The 15124-nt window shown below is 38.9% G+C and overlaps 1 protein-coding gene across 12 annotated transcripts in view; it reads right to left on the bottom strand.

Moving 5' to 3' along the window:
* Positions 1-15124, bottom strand: part of adgrb2 (adhesion G protein-coupled receptor B2) — a 264272-nt gene that overhangs the window by 29597 nt on the left and 219551 nt on the right. For 7 of the 12 annotated variants that reach the window (XM_032580162.1, XM_032580165.1, XM_032580168.1 and 4 more), the window contains 8 exons: positions 13792-13891; positions 12962-13033; positions 10191-10283; positions 8837-9070; positions 5556-5595; positions 5150-5164; positions 1797-1969; positions 920-1627 (listed from right to left, as the gene is read on the bottom strand). In XM_032580162.1, coding sequence (XP_032436053.1) covers positions 920-1627; positions 1797-1969; positions 5150-5164; positions 5556-5595; positions 8837-9070; positions 10191-10283; positions 12962-13033; positions 13792-13891 — 1435 coding nt within the window. The remainder of the gene's footprint in view (positions 1-919; positions 1628-1796; positions 1970-5149; positions 5165-5555; positions 5596-8836; positions 9071-10190; positions 10284-12961; positions 13034-13791; positions 13892-15124) is intronic. The other 5 variants (XM_032580163.1, XM_032580171.1, XM_032580172.1 and 2 more) reach the window with 5 other exon arrangements.

The following is a 15124-nucleotide window of genomic DNA, read 5'->3' as shown; positions in this document are numbered from 1 at the left end:
TTAGAGAGCGCAATCTTTTTTGATATTATACGACTTGTAGTCAGCTCCAAACGAGGCATCGTCACATTTTCAGCAACCCAGGTGATGTTCGCATGTCTTTAATCAACCTTGTAAGTCATTGTAATAAACCTTGTGAGTATACGTTCACTTTACTGTGTGCTTAGCTTTTTATGCATGTCGGCATGTATGACAGTGGTTGTGTAGTTCCTGTGGAAATTCCTCTGATCCCGCCAGTCTCAGTCCATCTGCTGTGCCACCTTGTGCGGTCAGGAGGGGGTGTCGCACACAAACGGCATCACACTCGCATGGAGATGGTAAACTAATAAGGAGCTGTCTGTCGATATGAGAATGACTCATTTCGTTGCCTCAGTTGGCAGCAATAAATACTACTGAGCTGAAAATAATAGCATCTGTTAGACCAGACTTGCTCTCGGGAACACTAAAGTGTTATTGTGACAATATGTGGGGAGTGCACTGTTCTAAAACACTCAATAGGTGTCTTAGAGATGGCCTTATTTAACAGATAGATGGATTAGCTTGAAGACAACACTCTTGAAATTTGAAAGGTAAACAATATGATCTATTAATCCTCTTCAAGAGTAGAGGGAGTAACCAATTAAGTTTAGAAGAAATATATGTTTGAAAAAACTTTGAATTACTTTCTGCAACTGAAATATTCAATGCAAATGTCATTTGAACTTTCTTGCACTGCTGAAGACATTTGTGCAGACTGAATATTACTAAATAATTGGAGTGTGTTTGCAGAGTTCTTCCACCCACTCCAATCCCTCGCTGTGTCATCGCTTAGGTAAGCACACTACATCTATAACAGTCAAACATCAGCTCAACTGAAAGTTGTGAACAACTAAGCTATTTCTAAAAAAATACTGCCATCCATTTTTCACAGCCCTTCACTCACCTCCAGGGATCCCGCTGAGAGGCTGGTGTTGGCATTGGTGCTGCCTAGGTTGCGTGGGAGGGTGCGGGTTCTCTCCACTGTGGTTCCCCCTGTCAGAATCTGTCTGACTGATGGCCTCTGGCCTGGCTTTAGGTGGAGTGAATGCGCGTGGGAGTGCATGTGTCCTCCGTGGGAGTGCACATGCCCACCTTGGCCCATCAAGTGGCCATGCCCATGGGGCACGGTTTTGATAGTCCCGTAGGAGCGGTTTAGGTTCATGGTGATATTCATGTCACCGACGTTGGACGGCACAAAATCTGCTGGATAGGCCTCACTCTCCGCTGGGTGGAGGGTCAGCGGAGAGGGAGGAGGGGGGAAGGGAGGATCCTCCACCGCGATATTGAGGGGCTTGTCCTCGCCGCCAAGTCCCAGGCCTCCTCCCTGCGAAGAGGGCGCGGGAGGTTTGAGACTGACCGTCCTACGAGGCAAGACCATGTAGTCTCCTTCCCCTCCTCCGCCACTTCCACCCCCGCCGCTTCCTCCACTCCCTGCGCTTCCGTCCTGGGAATTGTTGGAGGACGCGGGCGGCCGGGCCCAACCCAGGCCGCTCTCGGTGCACAAGTAGATTGGAGCGGTGGTGCGTGGCTGCCCCTGCTGTCTCTGCTGGTCCAAGTTTACCTCCTTCTTAAGAGGTGTCTCACTGAGCTCATTAAGTCCTAATGTTGGAACCTGATGGGGAAAAAAAAGGTTCCATTTAAAGTAAGTTATTATTTCCTGAGAGTTATATCATTACTTTAAAATTTTGATATGTTCCTAAAGTATTAAATAGAAGAGAAGTTAAACATTTTCTTCCTGTTATGAAATAAACACCAGATAAGCCTCCAATTCAAACCGGTACCTGTACAATGAGGTTCGGAGGCGGGATGTTTCCAGGAAGAGAACTGAAATTGACCCCTACTCCCCCTTCCTGATGTGCTGCGAGCTTTGGATCATCCTCATCATCCAGGGAGATTCGTGACAGGGTTCCAGTGATGGTGGCTGGGTTACAGGTGTTGACCTCTTTGAAAATGACTGAAGGAAGGAAAGGGAGGCAGAGGAAGTCAGGTAGACTGCCAGAAAGTTAAAGTTAAAGACAAAAAGCAAAAGTAGAGTTGAATGGTTTGTAAGTACGGGGTTGAATTTGGGAAAAAGAAAATAATTTAATAGAAAGTGAGTGAATATTAAATCCAAAGGAAAATATATATCTTGTCTAACGGGACAGCAGACAAGAGAAGTAGGTTTAATATTGAAAATTGAAACCAATGAGTAAAACTGCGTTCCGGAAAGAATGTTTCACTTTACATTTTGAACTGAGTTAAGATCAGATTTATCCAAGGCACTTTTCACTGAATAGTGGGTAAGTATGCTGTAAGCTTAGAGCATCAGATGTGCTTCAACGATTGTCAAATAGTTTTGAAAACATCTTAAAGTACGTTTGGGTAGTGTATATCATTGAAAAATGTCTAGCATTTCTAGACGATTTCATAAAAATGTATGTTAAAAATAAAGGAAATTATTCTACAGCATATACAGCATGCAGAAATAGGGTGTCCTAAAACTGGCCTCTCAAGTGAAAAGAGAGGATATCGTTTTGGCGATACGACTACTTCACATAGCACTTTAAAATCACTTGTTTAAGGTAAAAATGTGTAAAGATTTAGGTGACCAACACCTGCTAGAAAAGAATTTAAAAAAACACATTGTTAAAACTGCCTACTTGTTTTTGCTATGGAAAATATTGGAGAGACATGCGTCCACAAATGTCATATTCACAACTAGCATCAGTCCGGCAGCAATATTAAACAGAAATCAAGACAGTCATGCTGGAAACCATGCTCACCTTCATCTACACACATATATATGAGCCACTGAGAATATACATGACTTTCAGAACCCAATTGGCCAAACACATTTCTGCCTTTACTGCATAACTTCAATCAAATGTCAGACTAAAAGACTGAAGCTCTCGTTTTATGTGAATGAGTAGAACAACATGCACACTGGCTTGTGGATTAAACTCAGATTTATTATTTTACTAAAATGACGAGAACCAGTCGGACAGACGTCCAAGCATTTTTGGAAAATCAGATCCGTCTTACATCTTCGTCAAACAAAGAAACCGAGAGAAGGAAGTATAGAAGAATCCAGTTCCCTTTCATGTGTTCTGTTGCAAAGTACAACCATAATTACAAAAATACGTGAAATATCTGCAAAATAACTTCAAGCAGTTTCAGTCTAAAAAAATACAAATGTAGACTTTCAGAAAAAATATATAAATTAAGCCATCTTTAGACCAACAAACAACTTCCAAGTCTTTTCATCAAAGTGAAATCTGTGCAGCGAAGCACTATCTAGTCGATGTTTTACTTTTGTTAAACAACGACGGACGCCTTTGCTAATAAGGATGACTCATCAGTATCAAACAATACTCAATTATAAGAGCATTGAAAAAGTCTCCATTACTTATACATAATTACTTGTGTGGGAGTATATTTGATAGACAAAGCAAACAGAGTTACAAAAAAATCTGAAAGATTTTTGAGCAATATGACAATGCCATTTATCTGCTAACAAAGCTAAAGTTGATGTTTGCTTTACAGCTACTTATTAATACCAAGCTAAACGATCTGGACTGATCATTCATTTGATTGACTAGTTCAACATTTAACATGCCTAGACTGGTGAAACCTGAACAAGATAATACACTAAATACAGGTTTTGAGATTGATTAAACCTTTACTTTTATTTGTTAAAAACTACTCCTTTTTTTTGTATTAGGACTATTCTAACATTATACCACCAGCATACAAAAGCAGCACAACTCCAACCTTGACTTTTATAATCTACATTGATTAAAATTTGTGATTTGTAAAGCTTTTAAATCACTGGAAATGAAAAATGGGGAAACTTGTTTATCCACAAACTCTGACTAAAATCATGTCTCGTTTTATTCTTATTAACCTCCGAGATCTCTAGACGGTTTTAGCAGCATTCAATTTTTACTATAAAAAAACAACATGGCATTTTGTTTGTGTGGGATTTTTGTCTCTAAATCAGTTTGAGAGACGAAAAGTTTCATTTTCATGTATAACAATACATGCCGGGAGTGTAAATGGCTTTTTCATTTACCTTGAAGTTCTACGTATCAGTTTCCTAACTCTTTTTTCCATTATAAATGCATTTATTTAGAACATTAATGGAATAAAAACACAATCCGGTTTTTGTTGTGGTAATGTGGCATAATTTTGTGAGAGAAATAATACATATAGTAAAACCAAATGACAGTCTATGTTGATAAAGTACTGTGATTTAGGACTTTTAGTATTTCACTAAGATCATATAGTCACTGTTCTGAAAGAAAGATATACTGCAACTTTTGGCCAGGTTTTCCTTTGACTTTTACCGATTCTGCTTTTAATAGATTATAAATTGTTTTGGAGAGCTATAACACAAGACAACATAAAAACATTAAGCAGTTCTTCTAGCCTCTCTTCAGTAAGTGGTAACATTTAGTTATGGTAAGAGAAAAGGGAAATCACACCACTAATCCCTGTAAAACATACAGCTTTATGATTTTGAACTAGTTGAACTTGGATTTAAAACAACACCTATAAAAACAGCACTGAGAACTAAGATCTAAATGATGTTGGAACTGAAACTTTTACTACAAGAAGCATTCTTGTCATCTGCTGAATGTTTTACTCTCACCGCCTAACTGAGCAGCAAATACATCCCGACAAGGTGAAGAAAATAGTTTCCTTTTAAATAACTTCCTATGCCTCACTCATAAAAAAAACCCCACTAATATGTTTGTCATTCAATAAAGACATCCACATTAAAGAGTCCTGCTGTCAAGCAGGTCTTATGCATGTTGTGTCTACTGAGTAGAAGATCCAACTTTAACATTTCTCAAAGTACTCTGAATTATATAGTTTACCATCTGCTAGAATTATGTTCTGAAAATAATTAAACTTAATTGCCATTATGTAATAGATCATTAGAAGAAAAAAAAACTGAATGTTTAAGAGTTTGGCTAAGAAGTAATATGTTGAGTTTATCTTTTTTCTACTAACTATGAAAATGAAACACCTTAAAGCGGTGTACAATTTTAAAAAAAATAACACAAGGGTTCAACCTGGATTCTTCTATAGGAATGTTTGAAGTCTAGAACAGACCAGGCAATGTTAGACGCTAGTCAGGTGCGAAACTTACATGGGTGTCCTCGCTCTGCAAGGGTAGAGGGTGGAAAGTGACTATGTTAATACATCAAAGCACAACACACACTAGACTGGGGTGCATCTGTAACACACCCAAACAGCCACACAAGACCATTGTCAACTAACGAGTGAAACAGGTCTGAGCACACCGAGGAGTGTTATTATCATGCACAATTAAATACAGTCCCATCCAAACATATGCTCGCTGAGCACTTATTGGGCAGAGTCAGTGTGATTGATAAGGCATAGTAATTTGAACACAACCATGTGGAGACGTAGCGTATCAACTGCTGCCGTTTCATCAGCAGGCTAAGGACGCAACCGCCTGCAATGCTAAACCCGCTTCAGGTAGACAGAGATAAAAAGAGCAGCTGAAAGAGCAGATGGAGGGGAGGACTCACCTGTCTGACAAGCCAAGTCCACGTCCTTCTCGAAATCCGTCTAAGAAAAGGAAAGGAACACGAGATGAAATGCAGGAGTGAGTGAAACATGAGCATCAGCATGGATCTCAACGCTTTCATGCTAAGATATGATCCGTTGCCGTGGAGAGGCTTTGCGACTCAGATTAGTTATCGAGAACAAAAAGATGTCGCCTCAGGTCATTCATTAAAATATTTCAGTTCTTATTTTCTTCATGATGAGGCTTGCTTACAGCCTTTTTATACAAAAAAAAACAAATAAAAAAACGCATTAAAAGAATAGAAAATCTGCTTGCAGCACACAATGCTGCAACACTGCTGTGATGCTAAATATTCTGCCACAGCAGTGGATCCAGGAACAAACACCAGAAGGAAAAAACCAGAAGAAGTTTTCCTTGATACGTAATGTTACTGTACGACTCATCAGTCACCACACCAGCGTCGAGTGGAAAAAGAAACTGACACAGAAACTAACTTATTATCTGCTGTGCCTGCTGAGGCAAACATAGTTTCCCAGCTTGACAGAAAAAAAAAAATAAAAAATGTTTGGAAAAATACAAATTCTTCCTGTCTTTTTTTAGATGCTTCCAACCAATAATAAAAAAAGAAAAAATAGGACAGCAATAAGTTCTATCCAGACTTGATGTTTAGAGTTTATGCAGAGAAAGGGTTGTGGACGTAATGAGGAATGACATTCCTTCCCAGGCAGAGTTTAACTAGTCTAATTCAGAGCTGTGGTGCTCCTCAGAGTAAAGTTTAGAAAGTGAAGCTCATTACAATTCAGCTGTAGTGGCCCTTTCTCTCTGCACAAACACTCCTATACTCTATGGGTTTCACTTACAAAAGCCTTTATTTGGATAGTAAACTACAGGTTTTAGACAGTTTGGGCATGCCACAGAGGCAGAGAGAATGCAAAAGGTGTAGATGGAAGCAGAGAGAGGAGGAGTAAATGTGTCCCATCTCACCCCAGTAGCAGAAAAAAAGCTCTTAGTCTGCAAGCAACCCACAGCTCCATTTTCAAATAACTGAACCATGAATACAGAAATATCTACCGTATTTTTCGGACTATAAGCCGCTACTTTTATCCCACGCTTCGAACCATGCGGCTTATAGCCCGGTGCGGCTTTTCTGTGGCTTTTTCTTCAACCACCAGGGGGCTCTTTAGCAGGAAGTGAATCAATGGAAGTCAAAATTGGAAATCAAACAAGAAAGCGCTGATTTTCATTTAGAACAAGCACATGCTAGCAACAGGCACGACGGAGAAATTTCTTCAAATTCATTCAATCCTCACAAAGAACCACCTTCTTTGTGTGGTTTCAAATTCATCATGGAAATCACACAAAGAAGTTCATATGATGCAGCTTTTAAGTTGAGGGCTATCGATCTGGCACTATTGATTGATAGCCCTCGATCAAGGGTTGCGTCCTTGTGGAAAACCGAGAGCGGCGGAGATATTAGCGGCTTATAGTCCGGTGTGATTTATATGTGTACGTTTCCAGTTTAAAAAAAAAAAAAAAACGTTGTAGGTGCGGCTTATAGTCCAGTGCGCTCTATAGTCCGGAAAATGCAGCAATTCATTTTTTACTCAAATTAATAGAAAAATATATTTATTTTAACCATAAGGCCTGAATATTGGCTCAACCTAATAAACAGAAGGACAGTAGTTGTAGTTTAAGGAAATTATTGTAAGCGTAACATTCTTGATCGAGACGAAATTCTAACTATTAGCTTAGCTTTTTAACAAATCACACACACTCACGCCATTCCTACTCACACTTAAAAGGTGCAAAATGTAATAAAGGTGAAATTGATGAAACTACAGACTGATTTGGCCAAAGGAATAGTTGAACAAAGAAAAAAGAAGATGTTATATTTTGCTGACTTCAAAACATATCTGGATGCTACGGTAAATTGCCCAATTGTAGCCGAACACTGAAAAGCTCGATGGAGTATTTTGCATCTTGAATGCAGTGACTCAATTGTTATATAATTCTAATTTTCACTACCTTTAATGAAAAGTTCTACTAATGCATAAACAGCCACACCTGCTCAATAAGGGGCTTTATTGGTGTAGAAAACAAGGTGTTTTTACCTAGCTTGCTCTACATATCAGTTAGCATTTTATTTATTTATTGTTGAGTATTTCTAAATTCTCATTAGAAATTACCCCAAATGTAAAAGCACTTTGGGCAATTAAATGGTAGGGGCATGTTGCATACTAACCTTGATGACTCAAGGTCAACAAGGTTAGTCAAGAGGTGACAGTTTTCTACAGTTTTCTCAAAGTCTTTTGTCAGGAAATGGGGTGATATCACTACAATTAATAGTGTGTACTCACAAAAAGCAGCTTTAAGTTAAACTGATTTCCTCATCGTGTTAATTGTTCTTACTTCACAACTTGATCAAACAGAAATAAGCAAAATATAGTTTGCAGCACATTTTAATTGTACATATTTTCAGAGATGTATGTATTAAAGTGAAATGTCAGCGTTTTTTTGAATTATTTTCTCCATGAATCATGGTGATATTTAAAGACTTACACGTTATGCTGACCTTAAGCAATGGTTTAAAAACATGGGTATCAAGTAGTTCACTTTCATCTACTACACAAACATAAGTGGGTAAAGATGAAATTGCACTTTGTGGTACATAATTGTAGAAATTGGCAAAGACAGATGTTTCTATCTCATTATCATTACATAGAGGTTGAACGGGAACTGATATTTCAAAGATTAAAAATCTTTGACAAAAGCATGTTAGGATGCAGCTAAAAGTAAAAAAAAAAAAAAAAAGATTAAATGCCTTTTTCTATGAGCTTGTGTTTATTTCTTGTTGTTTTATAGCTTAGCGTAACATGTCAGAACATTTTTTGAGACAATTTTAACTAGCTCTTTTCTGCTATCATTGAGGCAAATTAGTGAAGAACGTTTAGCTTTTTTTAAACATCCACTCAAATTACTATGATGTGTCACAACCCTACATTCAAACTACCATGCTAATTGTTTCAGCATCATCCCATTACAACACTGTTCAGCATACTGAGACATTTCCTTCAGTGTGTACTTAAATTAGTACTACCCTCAAACCTTCAAGAAAGTTTATCAAACATAATTATGCTAAACAAAGGTTAAACTATCCCTTTAATGTCAGCATATATTTGTGGTGAAATATAATTTTACACATTGCACCTTTTCCTCTAGACAGCTACGACATCTTAATTACTAGGAACTTTGTTTTCTAATTCTTTTCTACAGATGACATACTGATCGACTGTTGATGTGATTGGGGGTGTGGTTGTGGGTATTGTTGAGCAATGGGGTGTGCTCATGTGTGTGGCCGTGGTTCAGCACACAGTTGCGGCTGCTGTTAGGCAGATCATGGTAACAGGCTTGCTGGCTTGTGTGGTGGCACGTCGGTGTCGGCAGCTGCGGGTGACAGCCAGACAAACACAGGGGTGTGCTCTGACGAGAGCTGTGCTGTTGTCCACAAGAGCCCTTCTGATGGCGAAAAGGGGGGGGAAAAGAAATAAAATTTCACATAAAACATTAAGCTGAAAAACGTAAAAAGACTTTTGGCCCGTTTTTTGAGCATCAATCAAAGTTCACCCATTCAAATGATGCGTTTCGTTTTACTTTTACAAGAATTTTTAGCTACAGGTTAAAGTCTTTACAGCGACTCCAAATGTCAGAGGTTTTTACGTACGAATAAGACTTGCTCCGCTGTAGCAAGGGCACCTGCGTGAGCGCTCCCTGTAATTTCGATGCTCACATTACTTGCGCTGGCCTCAATAAATTATCCATCACAATAAATGTCGCCAAGGGTAATGTGTATCTCACAAATTGTGTGAGGGCAATTTAAAAAGGCTGTACAAAGTCCTAGCTATACGTGCCATTGTCAAATAAGTAAATATATTTATTGCCCTTTCTATGATTCAGCATTAAGCTGTGTATGAGTATATTTATTTAAATACATTTTATCTACAAAAAATACTGTCTTTGAAAACACCAGCTGAAGACAAAACGGCTCTGAGGACGAAGGGAAGGAAAACTGAGGGAAAAGCTGAGTTGCCTTGTGACCGTCCTGACATTGGCAAGGCACTCAACTCTTGGTGATTTATCACATTATTAAGCACATTTGGAACACATACAACAACCTTATGGGAGCTCTGTTCTCTTTCGGTAAAGACAAAGAAAGCAAAGGTTAAAAGCCAAAAAAGTGCTAAGGTGTGTGGTCTGAAAGTACATAATTACCGGAGTGTAAGTAATTGGTTTTTAGTTTTGCACCAACAACAGAAAAAAGGGAAAAAAAGGATGGCAATAAAAGCATCGATGTGCAGAATATGATGGTGAGTTTTCGTTTTAGAAGGGTTAAAAAAAGAGGCATGGATTTGTCTTCTTTTCGGAAAGCTTTATGTTTGAAAGCGAAGTATTTGGAAGATTAATTAAATTATCCCTATAGAGGTAAACATGGTTATGGAGGAACAGGAGCGAGGGATGAATATGATCTCTTTATTAGCAGTCATGCTTTTTAAAATTGCATTTGAAGCTTGCAGGAAGTGCAGCCTGATACTCCGAGGTGCATGAACAGCAGTGCGGGATGAAATGGAATGCTATTCACCATGATCTGCACCTGTCCGTTCTTGCAGGAGTCAGGGGAGTTTTCGCTGTCATCTTTACATCCCCCCATTCGACAACGCACAGCGTCTTGCACCTACGGGTTGGGGGGTTTGGGGAGGGAAGGGACAGCAGGGAGGAGCGAGTAGGAGATGCCGGAGAGAAAGAGGAAGCAGACAGGAAAAGAGGGAGGGGATAGAAATGGTAAGGGAGGAGGAGGAGGAGATGATGCAAAGGGAAGAAGTTAGTGCAGGCACTTTGATTTGTTTGCTAAAAGACGGAACTCAAGGAAGCTGTTGTGAAGACATTTGTCCCATGACGTTTTGAGTAAAAATACTCAAGCCCCTTTGAAAGTGGTCACACTACAACCACAGGTTTCAATGTACTTTGTGCTTATGTGATAGACCAACACAAAGTAAGGCATCAGTGTGAAGTGGAGTAGAAATTACATTTCATCTAACAAACATAAAATGCTTCTTGAATTAGTATTCAGCCAATCCATAGCAAACTTCTTATATTTTTTGCTGTAAAATAATTTAAAGCCTATGGATAATATTCCTTGCAATTCAGAATTATACACCATCTATGACATAAACGTATTCTAAAACATTGCAGTCTGTGTTTGTAATGTGGCAAAATGTGAAAAAGTTTGAAGTGGCACAAAACGCTTTTCCTCTGTGCTTTATAAATCTAACAACAGGTCTAAGGCGAATGGTAAAGTATGCTAACACGGCAAAATCAAAAAAAAAAAAATAAAAAAGTCATATCCTGCCACTAGAAGCTGAGTCTATTTATTGTCAAACAGATAGTGGAGTGCTACAGACAGCACAGAGCAGCACTTCAAAGTGGTCTGTATGTGCCTGGTGAGATCTGTGGCTCTAATTAAAACCAACAGAACAGTAAGGATGTCCTGACCCCTGGGCCTTCCTGGTGTCATATTGTCTTTCTTTATGTTTACACACACTAGGTTACACCAGTAGAAGCTTCAATCAGATGAATCCCAAAGGTAACTCCCCCAAGATTCCTTCCGTGGCGCCGGGTCGTGTTTTATAGATGGCCTCCTTACTTTCCGGGGCGTAGCATCATTTCCTGAAGCTGACAATGTCAAATCCCAGGTTTTCGGGAGTGGAAACAAGACAGCCTTTAGGGAAGAAGTGATCCAGGAGGTTCGTTCTCATAGAGCCGCTCCACAGTGCCGCGTGTTTGTGCATATTGGTGCCACTACAAATGGAATGGATTGCATCCACATCTGATTAATACTGCATGGTCAAACATTTTTGCTCCATTGTTTCCTTTTGTCTGTCGCTTCTATTTATGATCACGCTCATCCTCTGTGGCATCTGTTGCCTGCTCTCTGTTGGTGCACCGTGGGATAATGTGTGTGTATGTGTTGGTAATGAACTGCAGCACATTCGAGCTTTAGATTAGCTGTCCCTGCTGTTCTACCTACCTTAGCTGTGGATCTCTCATGCTCCTCCACGGCTACCGTGGGCTTTTTGGCCGATTCTCACAATAATGCTTTCCCTTCCCGTCAGTTAAGGTGAAGAGACACGTCTCTGTAGGATTGAAGGTTTGCCATACTCTACATTTTTGTCTTCACCCAATTCACCTGGAGTGTTACGTGATCTTTATAACGGCCCCATACCTTACTGTGTGAACCTTGCCATCAGCTCCAGCTTTTTTAATACACCTTCTTCTTCAGAGATGGTTAAATTACAAAAACAGAGCGATTCACATTTTTGCAAACCAAAATGCAGACGATTAACATGGACTGCTTGGGGAAGGAATACTTTTGCAAGTTAATTTACTGCAACTTCCCTTCACATCTCTTCGTGGTATTGATCTTTGCATTTTTAAACAAAATAAAGTGAGAACTGAAAAGCAACCAAAGAGAGATGCATACTTTATATAGACATTAAATGTTTATCACATTTAACAGTGTCTTGTACAATGTTTTTCCACGTAATACTTCCTAATTAGCCTCTATCATTCTCTTTCTCCCCTTTCCACTCCTCCACCACTTATAGAAGGATTTGCACTTGGTCTCTTGCAGGAAGGACTTTCATACATTATTACAATAAATAATACCTGGAATTACAGTACACCGATTCCTGCCACTTTTGTGATATTGACTAAATGCAGTTAAGCGCTTGGAGCATTTGAAAATTCACTTATTGTCATGCAGTGCATCAGGTTCACTCACGATCTCTTGCAGTGAATGACGAACCTCTGTGTTTACCTTACTCAGCTGCTACTGTTGCGTGTGCTAGCGTCAGCAACAGATTACATACCAAAATGTATTAAAAAGTACATTGTACAGCCATAATTGCAACTGGTGTGTGTGTGTGTGTGCATATTTACGTCTGTCTCAAGGGCACGGAAACTTGTATGTGCATAATGAGTAGAGAATGCAGGATCCTTGGGGGCAGAGCAAAGCCTCTGGCTAAAGAAAAAACACTGGGGGCTGTTAGTTGGGGACTTATCGTCTTATTCTGTACAGCATCTCGTAAGCTCTTTAAAGCATACTTGGATCAGTCAGACAATAGTTCACTATCATGCTGCATTATGAGAAGAAGGTATAAGCCCATCCTAATCCATAGCCCACACCCTCAAATGATTTGCTCAAGTTGTGTCACAGCCTAGGACCGACTAAAGAAAGGATGGAGAATCGGGATGACATGGCCCATTATATCTCATGAAGCAGTATTAATATGGAACAAAATCACACGATCACAACACAGGGCTTCATCAGCCGACACAAGAAGTCAAACTCACCTCTCGGCGCATAGCACAATGGACAGTGATGATGACAAAGCCTTGGACAGAGTCAAAAACGGCGAAGAGGACCTGAAGGAGAAAAATACAAAATGTCTTTTAGTTTTTATACATAGCTAACAAATTTATAGTCATTTATATTTTTGGCTATTAGGCATCATAAAACACAATAGCCCTCAGACTGACTGGCATCCCAGGTAACATGCCTCAAAAGATGCATCTTTTGTTACTGTGGTATAAGCACATCGATGAGGTTAATTAAAGTAAAGCATAAATACACTTTCAGGTGTACGCACAAACTTCTGCAAATATTCCTTAATGTAGGAATTTCTCAATCTTTTCATTTTACCTAGTAGACCTTGTGAGACAATGCAAAGTTTTTAATGTAAACATTCCTATAATCTTACATCTTACATATATTTTTATCATATTGGACCAGTTTTTTAACAAAATATGAGTTTTCAAATTTCATCTCCTTAAGTTCCTGACGTTCTTTTCAGGATTTATTTAGCTTTATTGCAGCTGCATGACATGAAAAAACTTTAATTTCATGCCACTGATGCTTTTCTAAAAACCTGCCAGAGACTTGGTTTAAAAAAACAAACAAAAAAGAAAACAGGTTATATTTAAAAAAAAAAGAAAAAGTAAATTAATGTCTCCAGTCTGTATCACTCAGCAAGCTGACAGCTTGGTGATCTTTTTTTCCCCCACTCGCAAAATTTCAAAGCTGCTTTTCCATTATGCACCCATTGATATGCGCGCGTGTGTGTGTGTTAGCTTTTGTGACTGGCAGAACATTAGCATGTGCTTGTTGTTGTTGCACACATCACCTGGAAGAGTGTGGAGCGCCGATCAGTTATGGCCAGCACGGCTGACATCCAGGTCAATGCTAACAGAGGAAGAACCACACAGGAGCTCCACAGGGACGCCCTGTCAGACAGGAAAGAAGCACATGCAGGTAGGGGTGTGGTAGGGGGTAGAAAGAGCAAGGGATTCAGTCTCAAATCAGACAGGCCAGCTCTGCTAAGTCCTCGCATCTAAACACACACAGGTTAATCACACATTCTACGGTGGGCTATTTCAAGCGGACTGCCACACAACAATTTGGATCACACTTAATATTCTAACTGATGAGTGGAATACAATGTGTAATCATGTGTAAAGTTCCGACTCCAACAAGCGCTCACAATTACATGGTTGATGGACTCTGATTGCCACGCTGGGGGACCATGAGGCAACACAGGCTCGACAAGAAAAAAAAGAAGACCAGACCAATGACATTAATAATACAATACCTTAAAAGGAGTGAGAAGTTGAGGTCTCCAAATTCAAATGTTGGGGCCAAATCTATATTAAAGCTGTTTAAGCAATGTACACAGAGGAATTTACAAATTGTAATAGTCAAGCTTAGAATTTGCTTCTAATGATGCTGCTAATTCCATGAACCAAAAGTTGGCTCACATTCATGTGAGATCCCAAGTAATCGACATACAAAAATATCAAAACAAATAAGCTCAAAATGTATGTTAAATAAAGTGGAATGATGTAAGGCACAGATATGAACACATAAGAAAAAAATAATAAAGAAATTAGCCAAAGAAGTTGAATTCTTTGTATTTAAAAAGCATGTAGTTGACCTTGACTAATTTACTTCCAATTGAAGGCCTATAAAATTATCTTATACACTGTTGAAAGAAGAAAAGAATCATAATGGATAAAAACTTGCAACTATTTCAATAGCTTTGCAACCTTAATGTTGTAGAGCAGACTGCTGGCAGACAACAAACAAATCTACATATTGACAATTTTATGAATATCAAGAAACATTTTCAATAATTATTCATGAGCAATTTTTGTATTGCTTTGCAATTTTTTAGGTTAGGTTTTTACCAACAATACATTTTGTGAACAGCTTTATCAGGAATATATGTATTAAACTATTTTTTTAATTTTATTTAACAGATATTGTATCTACTCTTAAGGAAATTAAGCCTCTTCTCTGTTGGCGGTATAAAGGAACTGAGTTAAAAATCTGAAAAGATTCAGCCAAGGTTGCTAAGAAAACTTGCTAAGCCCAGTGATTGGGTGCTCAGCAGTCATCCATCCAGTGGCCCGTCATGTTTTTGAGTTAAAACATTTTTAAAGTTGAAAGGAAAATTTGAA

This window comes from Xiphophorus hellerii, chromosome 13 (assembly GCF_003331165.1).
Source record: "Xiphophorus hellerii strain 12219 chromosome 13, Xiphophorus_hellerii-4.1, whole genome shotgun sequence".
Classification (NCBI taxonomy): Eukaryota; Metazoa; Chordata; class Actinopteri; order Cyprinodontiformes; family Poeciliidae; genus Xiphophorus; species Xiphophorus hellerii.
The sequence above is the reverse complement of the archived record's forward strand: the minus strand, read 5'-3'. Positions and strand labels throughout refer to the sequence as shown.